General features: G+C 40.4%; 1 protein-coding gene across 7 annotated transcripts in view; it reads right to left on the bottom strand.

The window, feature by feature from the left end:
• Window positions 1–12,677, bottom strand: part of ATP2B1 (ATPase plasma membrane Ca2+ transporting 1) — a 52,769-nt gene extending 40,092 nt beyond the window's left edge. For all 7 annotated transcript variants that reach the window (XM_056847553.1, XM_056847551.1, XM_056847552.1 and 4 more), the window contains exons 1-2: window positions 12,274–12,677; window positions 8,205–8,402 (exon numbers count right to left, since the gene is read on the bottom strand). In XM_056847553.1, the coding sequence (XP_056703531.1) occupies window positions 8,205–8,402; window positions 12,274–12,478 (403 nt within the window). In that variant the 5' untranslated portion in view covers window positions 12,479–12,677. The remainder of the gene's footprint in view (window positions 1–8,204; window positions 8,403–12,273) is intronic.
• Between the last annotated feature and the right edge of the window lie 12,184 nt (window positions 12,678–24,861).

Genomic DNA, 24,861 nt, shown 5'->3' on the forward strand with positions numbered 1-24,861 from the left:
GTTCCTGGGGCTGAGGCGCCCTTTGGACCTCCTCTCGTTGACTGTTGGTCAGCGAGGGGAGGGGGAGGGATACTTCCCCCAATGCTGCCCCCTACAGTCGTGGCATGCAGGAACGCCACGGCACACTGTAAGCCCCTCTCGCCACCTGTCAAGCGGCGAGGGGGGGGAGAGGCCGGGGGCTCCCGGCGGCGGAATATGTACGCGGAAGCCGATCGGGCTTGGAGAGCCTTTTGTGAACTCTGGGTGGGGCGGAGGGAGGGTGTGGAGGCTGGGGCCCAGTTGCGTGGGGCTGCGTGTGCTGCCGTGTGTGTTGGGGGAAGCGGGGAGCCTGGGGCCTGGTTGCGTGGGGCCGGCGTGTGAGGGTGGGGGGGAGGCTTTTCTCTCTTTTTCTGTCACTTTTTCTCCTTTCTCCCCCTCTCTCCCTCGTCTCTTTCTTTGTCTGTCTCCTTCCGTCCTTTTCTCCCCCTCCATTTCTCTGTTTTCCTCCCTTCCTCCCGAGGATCGGCTGCGGGCTGCACCCCCCTGGCGCGTTTGCTCGGGGTCCACCGCTGGCTGCCCTCCCGCCTGGCAGGGGGGAGGGAGGGGGGAGCGGGGATACCCTCCAGGCCTTCTCTGCATGGCCTCCCCTGTAGTTATCAACCTCCAGGTGGTGGCTGGAGACCTGGCAACCCTAGCCTCTCCCCCCCACGCCGGGAGATCTACACCTGGTTATGGCCCCCGAATGTTATAAATGAGCAAATGGCCCTTGGCAGGAAAAAGTTTCCCCACCCCTGCTCTACAGGTAGGGCAAATGGAAAGACTGGTGGCTCTGTGAGCTGCTTAAAACTACTTCACTACTGTGCTACTCTGGGCAATTTGGCATGTCCCAACGTCATGAAATCAAGTGAGAAGGTCACATTACTACCTCATTTCTGATACAATACACATTTATACAAAACTCATTTATGCAAGTTTCTTGCCATCTATGAACTGACATGTCTAATGCACACGCTCAACCTAACCTATCTCACAGGTTGTTGTGAGGATATAATGGTGGAGAGGAAAACCATGTAAGCTGCTTTGAGTCCCCATTGGGGAGAAAGGGAGGGTATAAATGAAGTAATAAATCAGTACAAGCCACCCACACATAAGGCTAGTACATGAAAGATTGCCCAGCTCTATGGATTAAGTTCATAAGACCTTTAAATGTAAAGATGGATCAGTATGGTGAGTGGGGAGCAGGGAGAGAATGGACACATAATTAAATCCTGGAAGGGAAGCCTCTGTCAAGGCCTGTCTCCCATCCATTCTGACAGGGGCCCAAATCCATTCTCTAGTAGATTCTGATTAGATTCTGAGCATCCCAGACACATGTATTTTATGAGTTAGGTATTCATCTCTTCCTGAAAAACAGGAATATGGGGAGAATAGATGTGCAGAAAACTCCCTACTAGTTTGATTCGTAACCCACATTTTGAACTGAAATCCTCATAGCCACCCTAAAGGATGTCCTACACTAGAAGACAGGAAGAATGTGCCTCAGTTTTTCTTGTACCTGTCAGCAGGTGTGTTTTTTTACCATGGCATCCTCCTGGAATGCCAAATTAGTTTAAAGACACCTGTGCTGCAGCGGTTCCACTACCATTTGTCAGGAAGGTTTCAGAAGGTAATACTAGGGAAACTACTTCTCCTGTGATGGTCAACAAAGTTCCACCTCATTGTCACTGCCAGTGGTTTCAATAGCTACATGAAGACATTAGGAGAGGTTATGCAGAGCTTCGGGATGAAACTATTTCCAGCTCAGTAGATAAGGCAGTGGAATTATTCAAGTTGTGTTTGGTTAGTGATTGAAACAAACCAACTTAATACAGACATGCTGATGAGTTTACTGATGTGGGAAATGGCAGTGCTCCAGTTTCGAGTGGGTTACTCTCCCCTGAAGGCTTAGACATGGAAGACTGGATGTACTCCTAGACTATTACCATGTGTTGCTCCTGGAATCTATGGTGGAAGACATGGCCAGGATTGCTTTACCATTTTAGGCTGGTATGCTAGCTGTTGCTCCTAGACCACAGTGACCGTACATCTATGCTGAGTGCCTTGGTAAATGGTATATTTAACTTTCTTTGAAGTTAATTTGGATCATCATTTGAGAGATTTTGCACGCCACATAGAGTCATATATTGATGACACTAGGGAATTTATCCATTATATTGAGCAGGTTTGTGTGTCTTCGAATTGTATACTGACAACTATAGATGTATCTGCCCTTTATACCAATGTACCTATTGATCATACTAGTACTATTATAGAACAATTATTATTGTCTCACCAGGAAAAACAGCCTCCTACTCATTTTCTTTTGGATTTGATTGGTATTGTTTTTGAAAAGAATTTGTTTAGGTTCTTGCAGCAGATCTATCGACAGTCCAAGGGCATTGCCATGGGGTCCTCATGCGCACCTTCAGTGCCAAACGTATTTATGATACATTTTGAACAGCTACATATATACAATAATAACCCTTTTGCTAATTATATTATCGGGTACAAACGGTTTATTGACAATTTATTTTTTATATTTCATGCTGATGTTTGTTTTGAAGCATTTATTAAGTGGTTGAGTTCCAGTATGCCATCCAGTAAGTTTACTGGCGTTTGCAGTCCTACAGAGGTACTGTTTCTAGATACGGTAGTATATAAATTAGATCACAGCTCTTTGGCAGTCAAAATATTTAAGAAATCTACAGGCAGGAATTCCCTTTTACACTTCAACTCTCATCACCCTGGACATCTCAGTCAAAATCTATTGTATGGTCAATTTTTGACAATGAAACTGAACTCCACTATACAGAAGGATTTTGATATAGTGGCAAGGGATCTAATGGTTGCTTTATGCCAAAGGGGCTATCTGGAGGGCATTAACCAGATAGCGAGACAGAGAGCTGAATGTATAGACAGAGATAGTTTACTCAGGAGACAGAGTAGGGCTAAAGTGGATACTTTATTGTTGACTTTACAATATACTCATGTGTCCTCCCATATACAGAAAATCATTAGAAAACATTAGCATATTGTTCAAAGCATCCCAGGATGCCAAAACCCACTGGTTTTTGGATTATGGAGAATGACCTCTCTCCAAGACTCCCTTACACATAGAGATATGATAGCTCAGGACATGGATAACTTACCAAAGGGACATTACAAATGTCATAATTGTGCTGTAGATGCATTTACTCTGGAAGTAAAGGAATTTCAAAGAGTGGACAGCAATTTTAGGTTTCGTTTGCAATCCTTCACTAATTGCAATACTAAAAGGGTTGTTTATTGCATTTTATGCCCCTGCAACCTGTTGTACATCAGGTCCAGTAAAAGATCTATACGGACCAGGATAATAGAACACCTGTGCCAAATAAGACCTTATACTATAGTGGATCATTTCATTAAAATGAAACATTGTGAGAGTGATATTAGGTTTTTTGTGTTATGGCACTTGAAACTTAGGAGATACAACTGTATGAATATAGAAAGAGTTCTTCTACAGAAAGAAGCATTTTTTATACATTTTGTTCAATACAAAAACCCCATATGGGTTAAATATGGAACAGGACTTGTCTTGTTCCATATTTATACGGTAATTGTGTGCTAGTATACTGAGTCTCTTCAATCTTGATGTCCTCTTCAATTCTGATTTCCCTTTAAATCTGGCATTATGTGACAATGATTATCTCTCACTTACAGGTGGATCTCATTGGGCGAAGATAGTTTAATTGGTGTAGTCCTTGAATGTGGTAATGAACTGATACCCACTTCAGAACTTGGGATAAGCTATGTACAGTGAATGTAAGCTGTATGCTACAATATAATTATGAGGTAAGGTTTCTCTTTGTTTAGGCAGCACTTTGTAACATGATTTAAGCAAGAGTTATTGATTTGTGTTGTAATTTGTATTGGGCACGAAGAATGTATACAGAATATTGGAACTGAAGGTCAACGAAACAGACCATCTTCCGATCTTTGGCTTCCCTTGCTTTCTACTGGCATCGGTCGCCCAGACGCTTTTTCGGACATGCCTTGAAGATTTGAACTTTGGATGTATATACCTTATTATGGTGCACAAAATCACGGTGCTTGTGTTTATGTGGAATTGGAACTGTTGTACTTACCTGAATTGTTAAATTTCATGTTGGGTTTTTTGATTTATTATACTTTCATTTATATATTGTGAGCGTGTCTCTTTAAGAGCCACAAAGAACACAATACGGATGTCTTCCTATGTCAGTTTCAGTTACTGCTTGAGCTTTTGGACACAGAGGTGCACTTTTTTGATTGCTTTGAAGTTAAAAATGCAGCAATCAATGTAAACTGAAATGCCTATTATAACAGCATATCATGCCCATGCTAGAACAGTGACACTGGCTCCAAATCAATTTCCAAGCACAATTCAAAGTGCTGGTTTTAACCCTTATAGTTTTACAAGTAGCACTCAAGTTACATGAGAGGCAGTGCACCCACTTGTGATGGACCTCTTAGCTACTGTTATAAGACAAAATCAAAGAGAATCATGATCCCCCCCACCCTATTCACATACACAGCTCTCTGTTCAAGGTACCTTCCCTGCCTGGTTCTTTCTATGGGCTTATATGCCTGGCTGAATGATGTCTTCATTACTTTGTTTATTCTAACCAGGGCCACCCATGTTATGACACCAGATAAAATCTCTCTTTAGCCAGTGGGCTGCCCCTCTCCCTGCACGTATTTGGTTTAGGTCAGATACTCCCTCCTGTCAACCAACAACAGTCCCAGATGTTTTAAAGTCTACTACATACACTGGCCAAGAATACCTTCCAGCCAAATGGAAAGCATCTCACTGACTTCACTTATACCTTGGGCCAATGACAGGATTCAAAAGAACGCTGGCCCTAAGGCAACCAGTGTATTGGACACCAGTGGGGAAACAAGAGTTGGGAGGGAGGAGTTCAACACAGTGGCCCTCAGGAACTATACAGAGAAGCATATTCTATTTGGATTAGAGGCCCTTGGTGGGGGGGCCTTTTGATCTCTTTACTTTGCAGTGATTGAGACGGTGACATAAAAACAATAAATAGTTATTTATAATTCTCTTCTGGAATTAAGTAGTAGGGTCACCATAAGCAAATGTTCCAGCCAAGAAAAAGGCGAGACCCCCTATGAATATTGTTTTACCAGGCTGTAGAAGTATTTCACTGGCTAAGTTTGATTAGTGAAAAAAATAATCCACTATACATCATTGCCATCCTGTATAATCCACCATAGTATCTCACGTTAATACCCCTTACTGGGTGGAATCTGTTGGATGAAGTCTCATTTGAGAACATCATAGTAACAGAAAGGAAGCAGATTATTGCTCAAGGTTTTGAGTAATTTTTTTAAGGGGGAGAACAACAGGAATCAAAAAATAATTCTCACAAGAATAGAGAGACTTATCTACACTGCAATGTAGTTAAAATAATAGTTAAACAGGACTCAGAATTTATTGGCCTTCATACACTTTATAGTATGAACTGAAGAGAGCATACTGTACCCGAGTACTCTGATTGTGACCCACTGCCAGGCTTATAAAACACATGCACAGCAATGACCCCAGTATTTCTAATCCCTTTCCAAGCCGCTTGCTTATATATTTTCTCTACAGAGTGAGATGTTCCACCTGCAAAGAAGGCATTCAATGATAGTACATTTAGATGTTGTCCCTAAACGAGTAAACTATTAGTACGCCCAGTTGCCCTAAAAGTGATATTTCTGACCACATGTGACTCTTCAGCAACAGTCACTTCCAGATCTAGTACTTTTGCAATAAGTGATTCGGAAGGTGATCATTTTGTCAATGTTACTCCAGAGATGCCTCTCAACCTTTTCTGATAGCAAAAATGATTTGATATGAATAATTTGTGCAGCATTCTGCAGGAATGGAGCTGCAGGTGTTGCCTTATGAGTGCCAGTGGGAGGAGCTAAATTTAAGGGGAGTCAGCAGGTGGGACTCGTGAATTTCATTAGAATATATATCTTTTTCATCATCATTAGAGTACTGCCTCAATCCAAGGCTTTTTCCTGTAGGAACTCTACCGCACACACAGATTTTCTGAAATCAGACTGATATAGAAAAGTAGGGACTTTCCAGCACTGAGACCTATACTGTAGAAGTCTTCCAGAGAAGATTGTTCCACTAATGTTCTGCTACTCAGAATACAAATGAAAACCATTTTTCAAATAGCCTTTGAGGGCTAAGATTTTTAATTGGGAACACAGCTTGAAAATAATATGTATCCCTGTCCATCTAGTTTATTATTTTCTGTGTGATTTGCAGTGTTAGTGTTTTTGGATTATGAATTTAGTGTTTGATAGTTTAAGTTTCATAGAGGTTCAGGGGGGCTGACTGTTTTATCATAAGCTGCCCTAAAGGTTCAATGAAATAATATGGTGAAATTAAAAGTTATATGAATATACCAGACTCTTACCATTCATAGCTTATTCATGGTCATTACATTTTTAAATTTTGCAGGAAAATTGGTTGTTTTATTACTGGAAGGCAGCAGACCCCCGCTTCCTAATATCTGTGGATTTTGACATATGACAATCCTGGGAAGAGATCCCCCACAAATAGCAATGGTCTACTATAAGTGCTCAGTAACAATATTCAAACTAGGGGTTTGCTTTGAAAGCAGAATATACTTTATACATATGATAGCCCAGTTCAATTAATCAGCTGTTTGCCTAATAAGAAAGAGTACAGGTACTGATTCAGGAAATAGTGATCTTTTAAGAGACATTTAAGTGTGAAATGAAGGCAAATATTTGAGTCATGTTTAACTAGCATGTCAGCCCAATCACACCCTCTACAGCTAGGACTTTGCATCTGAAGGGGAGACCCAAGTCACTGAACAGTCTTGGTGCATGCCCACTGCATGTCTGGAGATGCACATTTCCCCATTAGACTGTGATTTTATCACGGCAAGTACCAGTAGGTTTTCTGGGGAAATTTTCTGATGCAAATTTAATGTATGCAAAAGGCAGCAAATACACCATGTACCATCACTGGGATTTGTCCGTGATCCATATCCCACATTTAGCGCATCTGCAACACAACAGCCCTGACAACTATAGATAAACAAGTATGGGATGGAATTTCTTTTCATGGAAAAATATAGCACCAGAAAATTCATTCCTACATCACTGCTCAGTCCAAATTAGATGAACAAAGTGTTGTTTTACCACAGCTTTCTGCTGTCAGGAGCAGCTATCATTTGGGGCAAGTGAGCTTTGCCCAGCTCCATTTCTTTTTCTGCTCATCTCACAGGGGAGAAATAAACACCACAACTATGGCATACTGCATTCAAACAGCTGTGGGATCTTTCTTTCCATTTTTTTCTCCATACTGATGATAGGAAGTGTGTATATGACCACTGCTGAATCATATATCTAACTCTCCCAGGCATGCATCATGCAGCTCAGAAATGCATATAATGTAACCCAGGTTTGCAGTAACTGCTTGGAAATTAAAAACTCTGAAAAAAGTGGAAAGTGACATCTATATATGCACAGACATTGCAGGCAAAAACCAAAAACAATGTTTAGGAGACCTACACTGCATAGCACATCCGGGGGGGGGGGGGCGAATACAGAAAAGACCACTTTGTCTCAATAGCCCTTGGGGTGAATACAGAAGTGAGAAGAAGCCCACCTCTGTAGAAAGCCAGAAACAAAACAGCAATATTTTGTTGTATTTTTCACTTGTAATAATCCTAAATTCTCAAATGAGAAAAAATCCACAAGTTAACATAAATGCAAATAACAGAAGGTCCTACAGAAATGGGATCTACACACAGCTGTAAAACAAAAAACACTAGTGAAAAACGTTTACAATTTGTACTTAGAGGAACTTATTGAAAATAATTATATCCACATGGTAGAAAAAACTCCAACAGAAAAGATCAAGTAACTAGCTTTCTTTCTAGACTTAAATTACAAGAATGTGAAACAACTGTGTGGATTTAAGATTAAGGTTTAAGTGCATTTGATGGAATGTATTTGTATGCAATAAATGTTTGTACCTGCATCATGTTCTCTCAATAGTTGTAGGGACCCAAACAATATTATGGCTTTTGAATACAACCCAATACAACAATTTTGAAATACGTTCAAGGGTACACATAAATGAAGGTAAAATAATATTTTGATGGTTTACTTACATGCTTCATTTCCTCCTGGAGGTCGGTAAAAAGAAAGGCCCAATGATACTATGGCTGCAATTTCTAATATAATTAACGTAACATCTTGTAATGCTTCCCATACTAACTGAAGAAATGTTTTTGGCTTTTTAGGAGGTATAAAATTCTTCCCAAACACAGCTGCTCTCCTTTCTATATCTGCTGGGTTTCCACTTAAGCCTAAATATTAGGAAGAGAAATTTATTTTACAATGGTTTGTTGATATGTACGTCATCTCTCAGTAGAAACCTAAGCACTTGTAGTTCTATGAAAATCTTATACATGCATGATACATTAATTGCTCTACTTGTATTTAATTGCACCGCATAAATATAGGGACTCACACAACATCTGGAGGAACTGTTTTCTAGCACAGCAGAGGATGGCTCCACAAACTACATGCAGACTTCTGCTAACCACAGTGCTACTCATCTACTGAGTGCCTTGTTTCCCAAATTTCTCAGCAGTAGATAAGTCTAGAATATGACTTCCAAAAAGGCCAACATATTTTATATAAACATCTACCTGATTCCCTTTTCCATCCCAGTATCTGCTTTAAATAATTCCAGCACTTTAGAAAAATCTGAAATTGCAATCACAAATATGAGGATTAAACAAAAGTCTGCATGTTTGTATAATTCTGATAAGAGAGTTTGGGTTTCCTCAACAACTAGATTTTAGCATGACAACATATACGTATGATAACACATATCCTAATGTTAACTGCAACAAAAATGTTCATATCATCTTAAGGGGTCTTTGTTTTACACACAACAGAGAAACCAAAAGTAAAGTGAACATATGACCAACATACTGGCTTTGAGCATATTCTCATTATATCGAATGAGAAAAATTGCATCATCATGTCTAACTCAGAGAGGCACTAAATCCCAGGTACCACCATCTGGCAATACCTGGACAACTGCTGGATCTTTCATCTAAGGAAGCTGTTGTAGAATGGTGACCTAATGACAGAAAAAATGTCTTGCAGAATTAATCAATTATTTCTAGATGTGAGGCCAGCCAGATTTGGTTTCTGCAGAGTCTACAGCATCAGAAAAGGTGCAGAAAAAAGCAACCAAAATGATTAGGGGACTAGAGCAACTGTCCTATGGGGAGCGGTTAAGACGCTTAGGGCTTTTTAGATTGGAAAGAAGGTGGCTGAGGGGAGACATGATAGAGGTCTATAAAATTATGCATGGTTTGGAGAGAGTGGACAGGGAGAAGTTTTTCTCCCTCTCCCATAATACTAGAACACGGGGTCATCTGCTAAAGCTGGAGGGTGAGAGATTCAAAACAGATAAAAGGAAGTATTTTTTCACACAACACATAGTTAAATTGTGCAACTCCCTGCCCCAGGATGTGGTGATGGCTGCCAGCTTGGAGGGCTTTAAGAGGGGAGTGGACATATTCATGGAGGAGAGGGGTATTCATGGCTGTTAGTTAGAATGGATATTAGTCATGCTGCATACCTATTCTCTCTAGTATCAGAGGAGCATGCCTATTATTTTGGGTGCGGTGGAACACAGGCAGGATTGTGCTGCTGCACTCGTCTTGTTAGTGGCTTCCTAGAGGCACCTGGTTGGCTACTGTGTGAACAGACTGCTGGACTTGATGGGCCTTGGTCTGATCCAGCAGGGCCTTTCTTATGTTCTTATCAGTTGGAAATAGCTTGGATCCTTCCTTCGCACGTCATCATTTCCCATTTTTAAGTATGGTATCATTTGATCTTCCGGAAACATCACTGCAGTGAGGCTTCCTTTCATCTACATTTATAGTTGGGTATATACATGAGACTGTCAGGTGCTTCACTTTGGGACACCTTGACCAATTAAAGCTTTGCAGATCTCTAAATCTATCTTGACGTCTGTTATAATTACCAACTGCTTTCAATATGGACAATTCAGTCGAGGTTTGAAAATGAGGTTTAGTCAAAAGGACAGACCTCAAAATTTCTGCCTAGTTTCCCCACCCCCAAGGTAACTGAAGCAAGCAGTTTAAAAAGATAATAAGGAAACCCCACAAGCTGCCTGGGAAAAGGGACACAATACTTGTAATTATTTGTATCTTCTTTTTCTCCTTAATTTGGGTTCAAAGCAACTTATCACATCATTCTCCCATCCTCCACTTTATCTTCACAACCACCACCCTGTGAGGCAGGTTAGGCTGAGAGATTGTGATATGTCCGAGGTTACCCAGCAAACTTCCATGGCAGAGCAAGATGAGAACCCAGTTGTCAAAGGTCCTAGTCTGATATTCTAACCACTACACCATGCCTGGCTTGTCCTGGCTAAACTTAATGAGATATCTATAACATTTGTGTGTTGCAAGTGTACTTCAAAGGAGCCCTTAACAATTTTAACATCAGACCCAAAAAAACCTGTAAGAGTAACCAACATTTGATTTTTCCTGCTATAAGCATGATAAAAAGTATATGCTTTCCAGCTATTAGGAAATTATTCGACAGCAACCTATCAAAATGAAAGATTTAGCAGTTGCCCAAGTATTGTAGCCTAGTGGTTCCTCACAGATGCCAACATGGAAGGCTCTGTGTATATACCTTCCTGGGTAAAATGTTTTTCTCCTGGCAAATTATCACGGAGACGATTTTATTGGAGGCAGTTACTCTCATCCAGAAAAGTCTTGTCTGAAACAAATCTCACTTGTATAATTCTAAGATCCAGCAAACTACTTCCATTTAACATTTTTGTATCTGCCTGGCTTTTGGGGATTGAGATAGATGTATGTGTGCAGTATGTATGACTTCCTCACGTGAGCTTCCAAATTAGATTCAGCATTCAGAATTACATCTGGTCTTTCTGCCTCACAAAAACATTCCAGATTTTACAAACCAGTGAAAAATAAATCAGAAAATATTTTCAAACTCATTCCTTATAACATTCCCAGCGCTAGCAACTTAAGAGTATTTGACATAAGGAACTAACAGAAATTAAAAAATAAACATTATCAGGGTTGTTGGCTAAAATGTTTTGGCCTATAAATTGTGTGTCTGCCCAGTAGTTTATAAATACAAGCTTAAGCATCTCAACATAATACTATGACTGAGTGTCATACTAATCATTATTGGATTTTTCACCAATTCAATGCAAAACTCTGAAGGGCTTCATTGAAGACCTGTTGTTTTCTAAGTCCTGTTGTTTTGCCCAAATCCCTATCAAATATTAGGGCATTAGCGTTTAGCAACAGACAAATTTAGGAAATCTTAAAAGAGTTAGGTAACAGCCTCATTTTTAAAAAGAAAAGTAAATTTGTAAACAAAAGCTTAATTGAAAAGCACTTTGTTAATTGATGGTGTTAATGTTAATTGCTAGTGTTACGTAATTGGCTATCTTTACAGTTCTCTATTGAACACAGACATACACCACTGCTCTTTGCAGAAAGAAATATCTAATGGATACACTTGAACACAAATACACAAATCTGATTGACTGCTGTAAATTCACCATATACATTCCTTGCTCCTCTGGTTCAGTTATGATGTACACTGGCAAAGCAAGCATAAATGGCTGAGAACGGAATTTGGAAGTCAATATTTTGTAGACTCCATTCTAAAAATGTATCAAATAACATTTTCAGGTTTAACAGCCACAACTTTATAAAAGTATTTACTTTAATGACTTTAATGTGCAGCACACTTAAAAGCTGCCTGACACTTATAAGACCTGTAACTCCAGACCTCTGTAAAGATCACAAGCTTTAAACCAAACCTTTTGCTTTTATTCATACTATAGGCAATGAATAATGAAAAAATGAGACTTAAGTTTCCAACTCAATAAACATTATTTTGTCAAGGCTGATTTTTTAACCACCACTCCCCCAAGCCCTACAGAGAAAACAAAGGTTTCAGCCATCAGTTTTACCATTTATAAATTTATTTTAGAATCAGGTTACTGGTCAATAAATCAATCAAATACAGTTTGCCAACTTCCTATTATACTCCTAGAGTCAGAACATCCACTCTGTGTACAAACTGAGAAACTTAACAAATCTATCTTAACAAACATTTGTCCTCAACAGAGCTTGTCCTTACCTTCATTTGGAGAAGTTTTCAATCTTGCACAGATTCCATACACATCCCCATAGCATTCTTGTATTTTTTGCAAAGCATCTGCGGCACGCAATTCCATAAGATCACGAAGCTCTTCAAGTGTGATTCCAAAGTCTCCATGATTAGAATCTTTCATAGCGTATTTTATGCCACTGTATCCTACTGAGTTGTTGGCCATGTCTCCCATGATGTACAGTGTTCAAAAGGAGCAAATAGTTTCCAACAAGGAACAATTTTTTATTTTAAATATTTCCACAAGGAAAATAAACCCTTTAGATATGAAAACCATCAAACGAACAGATATAATCACTCAAAAAAAGAGAGAGCCATTGGATACGTTTCCAGGAATGTTATCTTGAGTACAATCCCATAGTTGGTTCCTTCATTCCAGATGGAAGGGGAATACAGTCTGCAAAAAAATGAAAAAGGTTTATAGTGACAAGATTCACACTTGTCACAAAACGTCTATATCACAATTCCACGGATTAATATTAATTACTAAAAGTGGTAATGCAAAAAGTTTAGGATCAGAGCCCTCTCTCATTCCTATTATTTAACTTACATGCTTTCACTACGATTCCATTCAATTTATACAGATACTGCACTGTTTACTTAAGGTTGAAATACTGATGTCATGCTTTCTGAATTTTGATCTTTCTGTTCTCACTGCAGCCTGCCAAGTCCTCCAATATCCTGCCCTCAGGGATTGGTGGATACCCAGGAACAGCATGGGGGAAAGAAGTGGGAGTCTGCAGTAGGAATGGGGAATCAACAAAAATAGCTTCCCACCTCTTCAGATGGTAGAAGCACCTTCTATTACTGGAAAAACAGGATCTAAATCCATGTAGTCAATGGTGATACTATGAGTAAGTCTTTGTACACGTGTGCACTGAGCACATTTATTTAGCATACAAGCTTCTGATTGGAACCACAGAAACACAATGTTTTCCATGAAGAAATACCCTAGTTTGCACAAGCCAAAGGCATGTAAATGAATAACTCATTTAGGGCTGGATAACCACAGCAGTATAACCCACATGATAGTTTACCACATACGCTGTTATTAAAAGACAAGTGATAATCGTTGCAAAAACATTAGTTCTAACCAAAGTAGTACAGTTTTCAGTAATGAACAACGTGTTGGAACCTAGCCAGATTTTTTGCTGGTGAAAAAAGAAGAGTGTCCCCTTTGACCACCAAAAATGCTGTGCTGGAAATCATGGAAGCTGCACAGAGGAAAGGCATACTAAATGGGGGCTGGAGAGGGATAAAGTGATATTGTGTGAAAAATCTGGCTGGATGTAATACAATTTATTACATGTTAAGAATTTAGCACACAGCCTGTCGAGGACGGATCAACCACAAAACAATTAGCCCTGATGAGACCGATGCTCTGGGAAGATGAAACAAATATGGCACAGACTACACATAAAATCTGAAATTTCGGAACACTTGCTGCTGCTAATTCTCTCTCCCTCTCCCTCACACACACACAGAAACCTGGTAATGGTCCAATTAAGTTTAAAGGAATTTATACAAGAGAGAGGCATCCTGTTTGGAACAACACAACCTCAGATAGACTCACAAATTGATGAAACAATGAAAAATCAAACACACACACAGGGACTAAGTATGAGTTATTCTGAAGCTAGGAGCTTGAAAGTTATGTGCCATACGGTACCAGGGGAATAGATTTAGTGTGCATATAAGAAACCTAGCAGAACAGCGACAAGAAAAAGGATCCAGCTTCCATGCTCTTCCCTCTAAGTTTCTCCTAGGGATATATAATAAAAGGCCAATGGATACACAAAAATTTATATGCAACCAGGACGCATTAGAAATCACTGAACATGTCCTATTTGAGTATATATATGATCAGGCCCTCTGATTCCCTTGTTAGTGGATTGTCCCAGACCTCTCAGAAAACATCGTCTAGAGCTCCTTTTGTCAGACACAATACCAAATGTATCTGTTAGTATGGCTAGATTTGCCAGGATGTCAACTAAAATAAGACAAAATGCACTTAAGGCTCTAGAATAACCAATCTATGATTAGAACCTCTACTGTTTTATGTATACTTTGGAGGATTTTATCCCTTTATTCCAGTTTTTAATCTCTACTACATCTTTATCTTATCTTTTGTATTATCAGTTCATAACTATTTATGTATATATTTAATTACAATATTTTGGGATATTTGATGGTCTATGATTACAAATAAAGTCTGTTGTTATGTTGTTATGATCCAGTTTCCTCAAAGTATTGAATCTATGGGAAGATAAAAGTGTGTTCTAATTTTGGCAGTCTTGTCTGGTAGTCAAAAGAGAATTGACACAAGGAGTTACAAGTTTTAGTGAAAGTGTAAATCATGGAACACAGGTAGAAATTAAAAACCAAAACAAAATTGCTAGATACACTATAATGACCGAGGTTAGCAGGGGTCCTAATCTCATATGCATTTCAGGGATTATCATTTTCAGCCTTTTTGAAATTTCTCATCTATAAACTTGCGAGTGTCATTGCTCATGCCTGTCCTCAGACCAATTTTATCTCAGGATAGATAAATTTTGCAATGAGGGACTTGTATGTGTCTTGCTATTTTTGTGATTTGTTTTTTGATTTTGTGTAGTGAAAACAAAATTGTTTAAGATTATATTCAGAAGCTATCTTTAAAAAAACTGACCTGTTATAGAAAACTTGGAATGGTATTTTCAAAGATCTCATTGTATTTAATGGTAAAGTGGATGGCCCCTATGCTAATCATGACAGAAACAAAACCAATGCATCTACAGACAAGAAAGACCTACAATACTTTGGGGATTCCCTAGGTTTAACAACAAAACTACTCTGTAAATTAACCAAAGAAACCAAAACCAGAGCTCCAACCTGCAAGCACTGAATATGCTCTAGGAGCAGGCAATGTCAAAAACCATCACAGCTTATAAAAACCCAAAAGGGAGATATGGGGGGGGGGGTCTAAAGTTAACTTCTCTGACCCACATAATTACTGAGTGGACCCCAGCTTGTATTTTTAAATGTAATGTGGCTTATGCTTCCCTAGTTACTGTTGTACTGTTTGTGATATTGTATTACTGAAAAGATCAATATTATAAAGTTTAATTCAATATCCAGGTTATACAATTTTATATCTCACACACATTATGCTGGAAGCAGACTTTTTTTCCAGATCTGGGAGTTTGAAAGAAGGATAATTTCTTATGGTGTGTACATTAATTCTACCGTTGCCTCTGGTATGTAAATTTCATGGGACTGTGTGTTTCTACATAAGGCTTACTGAAAAAAGAAAAGTTACACAGTCTATTATCTGACAGATTTTATATCCTCCCCGCTTCAAATGTGTGCATAAAGAAACTCCATTTGCCCAGGTGCCCAAATTTTGAAGTCACAACAAACTGGCGCTTGACTCAAACTAAACAGCTTTCAACTGCAGGCAAGAGGGGAGGAAGGGAGAGGAAGACATGTGAGCAAATCAATAAAACTGAAATCAAATAGCACCTTAAGAGACTGTGAATAAGCGATCTCTGACTTCTGGAAACTCATGCTGGAATAAATGTTGTTATTTTTTAAGGAACCGCTGGACTTGGATTTTATTTTGAAACAATAAATGAACATAGCTAGCCCTCTGGAATTAGCAAACCAACAAATCAGGTTTATGCCTCTCATGTATTAGTGACAAATGATCTGCACAGAACAAAGCAGGGGTATAGAAGTACTTACAGACTGCCACTAAAGCCATTTTCTCCACCCACCAAAATCTATTCCCTTCAGTCCAATGGCAGAACAAGTATGGTATCAGTGATGGCTATCCCCAACTAAACTATCCAGATTATAGCTTCTTAACAAGCCCAAATACCATTTAATTTTGATTCAGAAAGTTTGACCCAGGTAGTGTGCAACCCAAAGAGTGACCCACTGCTTGGAACATACCTAGGTTGTTTGAATGATAAGAGTGATCTACTTTGCTTCAGACAGAAGGTCATGGAAACTGAGCATTTAGCTTACTGAACTCTGAGAGTAGACTTACTTAGCATTACAGTGTATGTTACATTGTACTAATACGGAACAAGCAGATATTTTTATGTACTGCAGAATCAGTGTGCAGGGAACAGTACCTACTACAGATCACAAGAATAGTATTTGCCACTCTTCTCTCCTCCACACTCATTGAAAAATTGAGTATAAGAGGAAGAGACACCTAAAAAGTTGTCCTACTGAAGACGTAATTCAATTCAGGGCTGCCTTGCGTCCTAAAATCAACAATTGTCAGGAACTTCCTATGAATACATGAGTGTGAAAGTTCAGTTGTCATCTGTAGGGAAGAGGCAGCCAGGCAGGCACTGAGATTAATTTGTAGCAAACTGATGAATGCGCATACTGAAGTTGAGGAAGAGAGCATCAGGAAGAACAGTGTTCATGAGGATTAGAGCAATACCTCACAGGATATCCACAGGAGCACTTCATCCTGTATACTTGCCCACCAAATAAAATCTTCAGAGAGACTTTTCTACATGCCCTACATTCATAGGCTAGATGGGTGAACATTCAAGACTAGGCCTATCCTGTACTGGTACCTGAGTTTCTGGAACTCCATTCCTACAAAAGCTACTCTGGGTACAAAACTTACAAGCTTTTAGCTGCTAAAGTTTTATTCTCCCAGGCCTTTTAACTCTCCTTAGTCTCTTGGGTTTTGTCCTTTTTTATTCTTAAGGTTCTTTTAATAGTTTTTCTCTTGTTTTATGCAATTCTTAACATCCTGAGACTAGTATTTGATTATATCTTTTTAGCTCTTCCTTTTTTGTTTCACATAAAGTATCTTAAACACCTATTGGTCTAATATATCTTCCCATAGCACAAGTAGATTCTAGGACTGGCTGACAGGAGCTAGACTATTTTAGATGAGACCATTAGAGGAAGTTCACAGGAATAAATTTTCTTCATTTCAGTAACAGCCCCCCCCCCCCCTTCGTGCATAGTTTAGTTCTATGGACACATAGCTGATTGTTCCAAGATTTTCAACACTTTCCTCTCTTGGACTTTCGGGATTCCAATGTAGAAGCATCCTGTGTTCTAGCAGTTCTTTACATTCACTTTTATCTCTATACCAGGCTTCTTATCTAATGTATAGTTTATGTAATAAAGAATAGTTCAAATGAATATATCAGGCACATGTTCCAGCCAGCAACAGTAATAATCACTAATCCTTAATCCCCATCTTTCATATTTTAGCAACTTCACTATGTATATGAACAGGCAATCAAATTCATGAAACGTTTGTGTTACAAAAAGGTTCACTGACCATATATATTCTGTTGAACTTAACTTGCTGTCACAGGTAGATCAGCAGGTACATACTTTCAGATTATGTCCCTTGTTATATAGGTGCTTAAAACTGCAGCTGAATGTTTTTGAACCCATTAAGAATTCATTCCATTAATTTACAGTTTAAGCGCTAGCCTATACGCTGAATTGAAGGTATGACCTTCAGCTACACATTATCAGCAGCCTGGCTTCAGAGAAGGCTTCCTGAGTGATTATCTCAGGAAAGCCTTTACCCAAATCTAATTAGCTCAAAAGACCTCACAAATCTGAAGCATCACATTGCTGCCATCTCCTAAACTCAATTGCCGCTTAAACAGACTTCAACCGACTCATCTTTAAATACACTGAAAATATTTAATCAATTTTAAGTGCACCTCAAGCATACCAAGATAGCTAGGGTTTTTGGCTAAATTCAATAAAGAGCACTACAGCTTCTCCTTTATTCAGAGCTCTGCTACTGGGTAGCATTTTGTTTGTGGGGGGGGGGGGGAGAACTATACATCACCTGTATGCCAGAAAAAGGCAAATGGTGCCCAAACACAATTTTGTTCAATGGCTACAAGCCAGGATCCTAAACCAGATTTTTATCCACGGTAGCCCTATATGCAAGGGAAGGGGGGCAGTGCATGAGCCCAAGATCTTCAGAGCTCATTCCCATCCTGAACAGTTTGTGATGCTGACTGAAGCCAGTATGCTTTCCCATAAGCAGACCGTTATTAAACCTAGACAAAAAGCTCCAGGTTTCTACAATTTCCCAGAAACTAATGGAAAGGAAAGTGTGTGTGCACTGGGCTAGACTCCAAATCTCCAGATGACTTAACCCAGTGGCTTCAAGTTGATATTTTTGATATTCAAACTAAAGTCAATGCATTTACCTGGGCTGAATAAAGACCTTGCATTCATGGCCCATTACCAATGCTGATTTCTCCACACCCATCTCTCCCCTGGACATCACAGACTCTTCTGCATATCACACCTAATCCCATCAAGCCTGCTATTCACATTTACATACTGTTCCTCTACTTAAAGACCGATGGATTCACATTCTAGCTGTATCTGAAGAAGTGAGCTGTGGCTCACGAAAGCTCATACCCTACCAGAAAATATTTTTGTTAGTCTTTAAGGTGCTACTGGACTCTTGCCCTTTTTGACTACTGCAAACAGACTAACACGGCTACCCACTGCTAATGAAGTCAGCTAACAAAATATTGTCGAAGGCTTTCACGGTCAGAGTTCATTGGTTCTTGTGGGTTATCTGGGCTGTGTAACTGTGGTCTTGGTATTTTCTTTCCTGGAAAGAAAATACCAAGACCACGGTTACACAGCCCGGATAACCTACAAGAATCAATCAGCTAACAAAGTTCATTTACACTATCACTATGTGTCATCATTTATGACAATTTACTGGAATGTGACATTTCTAGTGGGGAAAACCATTGAATTCAGATGGAAAACTTACACTACAGCCTTTTTGAGCCCGCAGGCACCTTTGCAATTTTGAAAGGGAGTGGTGAGTGCTACCCCCAAATGGCTGCCACAGGAGGCAGAGCCAAACACAATACCTCCCTTCTTGCTTTGCAAATCAAAACCAAAACAAACCAAAAACAGAAACGGAATAAAAAGAAATGAAGGAAAGCCCAGTGGGAGGAAGGGAGAAAAAAAATAGGAATAAAAAGGAAATTTTGAAAGGGGAATGGAAACAGAAGCCTGGGTGCTTACCAGTCCTCCTGTGGCTGCTGTTGCTACTGAGTAGGAAACCAGCTAGGGAAGCGGTTGGACCATTGGATGACAATGGGAGTAAAGGAACTCTAAGGGAGGATAAAGTGATTGCTGAAAAACTAAATGAATTCTTCTCATCTGTCTTCACTGTTGAAGATACAGGGCAGATTCCTTCTCCTGAACAGAGATTTTGGAGAGGGGAGAATGAGGAACTGAGGCAAATAGTGGTAACAAGGCAGGAAGTCCTAGAACGTCTAGACAAACTGCAAACCAACAAGTCACAGGGACCAGACGGTATTCATCCTAGAGTTCTTCAATAACTCAAATGGGACATTGCTGAACTTCTAACAAAGATATGTAATATGCCCTTCGATCAGCCTCTGTACCAGAGGACTGGAGAATGGCCAATGTAACACCAATTTATAAAAAAAGGTTCCAGGGGGGACCCAGGAAATTACAGGCCAGTTAGCTTAACGTCTGTTCCGGGTAAATTGATGGAAAGCATTATTAAAGATAGAATTGTCAAGCATATACAAGGGCAGGGTCTGCTGAGCAAAACCCAACATGGCTTCTGTAAAGGTAGGTCCTGTCTCACTAACCTATTAGAGTTTTTTGAAAGCGTCAATGAGCATGTGGACAGAAATGAGCCTGTGTACATTGTGTTTTTGGATTTCCAAAAAGCTTCTGACAAAGTTCCCCACCAAAGACTGCTAAGCAAACTTCGTAGTCATGGGATAAGAGTGCAAGCCCTCTTAGGGATTGAGAGCTGGCTGAAAAATAGGAAGCAGAGAGTAGGAATCAATGGTCAGTTCATACAATGGCAGGATGTGAGCAGTGGGATGCCTCAGGGATCTGTGTTGGGACCGGTGCTTTTCAACCTGTTCATCAATGACCTGGTGTTGGGGTTAAACAGTGAAGTAGCCAAGTTTGCAGATGACACCAAATTATTTAGGGTGGTTAAAACAAAATCGGACTGTGAAGAGCTCCAGAAGGATCTCTACATACTAGAAGAATGGGTATTAAAATGGCAAATGAGATTCAATGTGAGCAAGTGTGAAGTGATGCATATTGGGGCAAAAAATCCCATCTTCACATATACACTGATGGGATCTGTGCTGGCAGCGACAGATCAAGAAAGGGATCTTGGGGTGGTAGTGGATAGCTCAATGAAGATGTCAACCCAGTGTGCGGCTGCTGTAAAAAAGGCAAATTCCATGCTGGCCATAATTAGACGAGGAATAGAGAATAAAACTGCTGATATCATACTGCCCTTGTACAAATCTATGGTGAGACCACACTTGGAATACTGTATACAGTTCTGGTCACCGCACCTAAAAAAGGATATTACAGAGCTTGAGAAGGTGCAGAAAAGAGCAACCAAAATGGCTAGGGGACTAGAGCAACTGTCCTATGGGGAGCGGTTAAGACGCTTAGGGCTGTTTAGCTTGGAAAGAAGGCAGTTAAGGGGTGACATGATAGACGTCTATAAAATTATGCATGGTTTGGAGAGACCGGACAGGGAGAAGTTTTTCTCCCTCTCCCATAATACTAGAACACGAGGTCATCTGTTGAAGGAGGAAAGGGGTATTCATGGTTATTAGTTAAAATGGATACTAGTCATGCTGCATACCTATTCTCTCTAGTATCAGAGGAGCATGCCTATTCTATTGGGTGCTGTGGAACACAGGCAGGATAATGCTGCTGCAGTCATCTTGTTTGTGGGCTTCCTAGAGGCACCTAGTTGGCCACTGTGTGAACAGACTGCTGGACTTGATGGGCTTTGGTCTGATCCAGTAGGGCCTTTCTTATGTTCTTAAGTCCACAGAAACACCTTTCATAGAATCATGGAGTTGGAACGAACCACCACCAGGGTCATCTAGTCCAACCCCCCAATGCAGGACATTCACAATTACCTCCCCCTCACCCCCAGTGATCCCCCCCCCATTCCATGCCAAGAATATGGCCAAAAAAATCCTCCAGGATCCCTGGCCAATCTGGCCTGTAGGAAAATTGCTTCCTGACCCCAAAGTGATGATCGGCATTGCCCTGGGCATGTAAGAAAGGACCATGAGAGCCATACACTCACGCAACCCTTCCTGCCCTCCCTCTCCTGATCTGCCTAAGTTCACAGAATCAGCATTGCTGACAGATGGTCATCTAGCCTCTGCTTAACCTCCAAAGAAGCAGAACCCACCACCTCCTGAGGAAGCCTGTTCCACTGAAGTACCGCTCTGTCAGGAAGTTCTTCCTAATGTTTAGCTGGAAACTCTTTTGATTTAATTTCAACCTGTTGGTTCTGGTCCGACCTTCTGAGGTAACAGAAAGAATGACAAGTCCTGTATTACAATAGCCCCACCTACTTTCTGAAAAGCTCGACAGGCATCAGGGGAAGTACCGGTAGGTGGCAGAGCACCAACAGACACTGCGCAGGGGAGCACTGCATTATAACATGGCATTCACAGCAGATGTACAGCACTGTCAACATTAAAACTATCTAAGTAATGTCTTCGAGCAGAGTATACAAATTATTTTGCAGTAAGTATTATCAGAGAATCCTGACCTGGATAGCTCAGGCTAGCCTTATCTTGTCAGATCTCAGAAGCCAGGCAGGGTTAGCCCTGGTTAGTATTTGAATAGGAGACCACCAAGGAAACCCATAAGAACATAACATAAGAAGATAAGAAAGGCCCTGCTAGATCAGACCAAGGCCCATCAAGTCCAGCAGTCTGTTCACACAGTGGCCAACCAGGTGCCTCTAGGAAGCCACAAACAAGACGACTGCAGCAGCACCATCCTGCCTGTGTTCTACAGTACCTAATATAATAGGCATGCTCCTCTGATACTAGAGAGAATAGGTATGCAGCATGACTAATATCAATTCTAACTAATAGCCATGAATACCCCTCTCCTCCATGAATATGTCCACTCCCCTCTTAAAGCCTTCCAAGTTGGCAGCCATCACCACATCCTGGAGCAGGGAGTTCCACAATTTAACTATGCGTTGTGTGAAAAAATACTTCCTTTTATCTATTTTGAATCTCTCACCCTTCAGCTTCAACAGATGACCTCGCATTCTAGTATTATGGGAGAGGGAGAAAAACTTCTCCCTGTCCACTCTCTCCAGACCATGCATAATTTTATAGATCTCTATCATGTCTCCCCTTAGCAGCCGCCTTCTTTCCAAGCTAAACAGCCCTAAGTGTCTTAACGGCTCCCCATAGGACAGTTGCTCTAGTCCCCTAATCATTTTGGTTGCTCTTTTCTGCACCTTCTCAAACTCTGTAATATCATTTTTAGGTGTGGTGACCAGAACTGTACACAGTATTCCAAGTGTGGTCTCACCATAGATTTGTACAAGGGCAAAATACTTCCTTTTACCCAGGCTCGCTATACAAAGACAGGCAATGGCAAACCACTACTGAAGGTCTCTTGCCATGAAAACAAAATCATAAGTCAGCTATAACTTGATGGCAATTTTTTTTATCAAAGTGGTGTTTAACTGTACATTAAGATACAATTTACATGAATTGCATAATATCTTAATGTACAGAGAGCCTGGAATATTTAACCCCACTTATCAGAGGAAATCTGAACAGTTGTCTTCTCCCTATCTTCTTGGTGGAATATAGCAGTTCTCAGACTAACTCAGGAGTTTCATGAATTAAATAACACAAGAATGGCTAGCCACCCAACTATTTCCACAATTTTTGTACCATATAGAATCCAGCACTATCTGTCCTCCAAAAATTGAACATTCATACAGTTCATCTCTAGTCCTTAAAATTACACGATAAGAGTTTCCAAATGGACACCAAAATCAGGTTTCAAAACCCAGAAGAACCTGCAGACTTTCAATAGTCAATCTTTTTGCTCCTTTTCCTGTATCTCAGCCATCATCCTGAGCCTTTAGTACTATGGCACAGTCATCCCAACTTACTTAAAAGCAGCCTTTATCACCGCATTATACCAGCTAAGCATCATTTTATGTAAATCTGCTGGAACAAAAGTGGTTTTCTAAAGTCCACTGGCATATACCACATCCAGAATGGGTGTCAGTTATTGAGATGCCTGGAACAGATAACTATTGCTCCTTTTTTGAAATGGAGAGGAAGTGTTCTGAAGATAGGAAGTAGCGTTGGGGAAATCTGATAGTCTCCTCTAGGTTTGGTCCTATTTCCCAAATCTGGATATGATGGTGCTACTTCTATTACAATCTGGACAGACTAAAGATTTCCTACTCCCATGGCTCAGTTCAAATGAAAAAATTGCTATTGTTTGGCATGCTTGGGCTTGCAGACTAGTTGCCTTCTCCTCCTGCCGTAATGAAATGCCCTCTCCATTTTCTGGCAAACTCTGTTTCCTACAGTATACAAGCCTGTCAAACTATAGTTTACACAAATCCTTTGCTTAGAAACCACTTTGTTTTACACAGTTCTGCTTTTCACCTTGCCCAGTTTGCATATAAATGGCAAACTGACTTTCCAAGGAGAAGGATGAATGGGAAGTGAGCTACAGTTCATTTGTAAAGTACCAAACTATGGTTTGCAACCACAACCTTACAGCTAATCGCCTAGAAACCCCTCTCACCGCAAGTAGCTTTTATCAACTACAACACATCCAGTCTAATCCCTACATACCCAGGACTTCTCCAGTTAAACCTGTCATATAGCTCATCAAAAGCAGAAAATTCCTTCCTGACAAACACATATTTTAAAAAAAGGTAATGGTCCCCTGTGCAAGCACCGGGTCATTCCTGACCCATGGGGTGACGTCACATCCCGACGTTTCCTAGGCAGACTTTGTTTACAGGGTGGTTTGCCAGTGCCTTCTTCAGTAATCTTCCCTTTGCCCCCAGCAAGATGGGTACTCATTTTACTGACCTCGGAAGGATGGAAGGCTGAGTCAACCTTGAGCCGGCTACCTGAAACCGACTTCCGTCAGGATCGAACTCAGGTCATGAGCAGAGCTTGGACTGCAGTACTGCAGCTTACCACTCTGCGCCAAGGGTTGACTAAAGTCAAACACTGTCAAACAGCACATCAAGTGGTATTCACAGTTTAATGAATCAAGAAAGTCTTTGTGTAAGTGGCAACTATCTTTTACACTGCAACATAAGATCATCAGATCACAATGGCAAGTGTTGCTATCAGTCTTGGAAAATAAGGGTCATAAATGTACAATTCTTATTTAGAAAGTGTACCCCTGACCTGCACTTTGCCCCACCTCAAAAGCTTCTCCTCTCTGCTCTCCCAATTACTCCATGTGGCCTATCTCTGAAGTGGAACATGTGATTCTTAAAAGACTGGGAAGAAAATATGCATATCTGCTAAGAAGAACATGTTAAGCTTGTAGTGCTTGACAAATGTCAGTATGGAAGACCATGTTAACTGCCTTGCTTATTTCTTCCACTGGGTTTGGTGGTCAAAGGCTGCGTTGGTGGCAGCACTTCTTATTGAGTGTGCTCTGATACCCTGAGGTACCGGGATGCTACTGACCTTGTAGGCCTCACAG

Source organism: Euleptes europaea, chromosome 3 (genome assembly GCF_029931775.1).
Source record: "Euleptes europaea isolate rEulEur1 chromosome 3, rEulEur1.hap1, whole genome shotgun sequence".
Lineage (NCBI taxonomy): Eukaryota > Metazoa > Chordata > Lepidosauria > Squamata > Sphaerodactylidae > Euleptes > Euleptes europaea.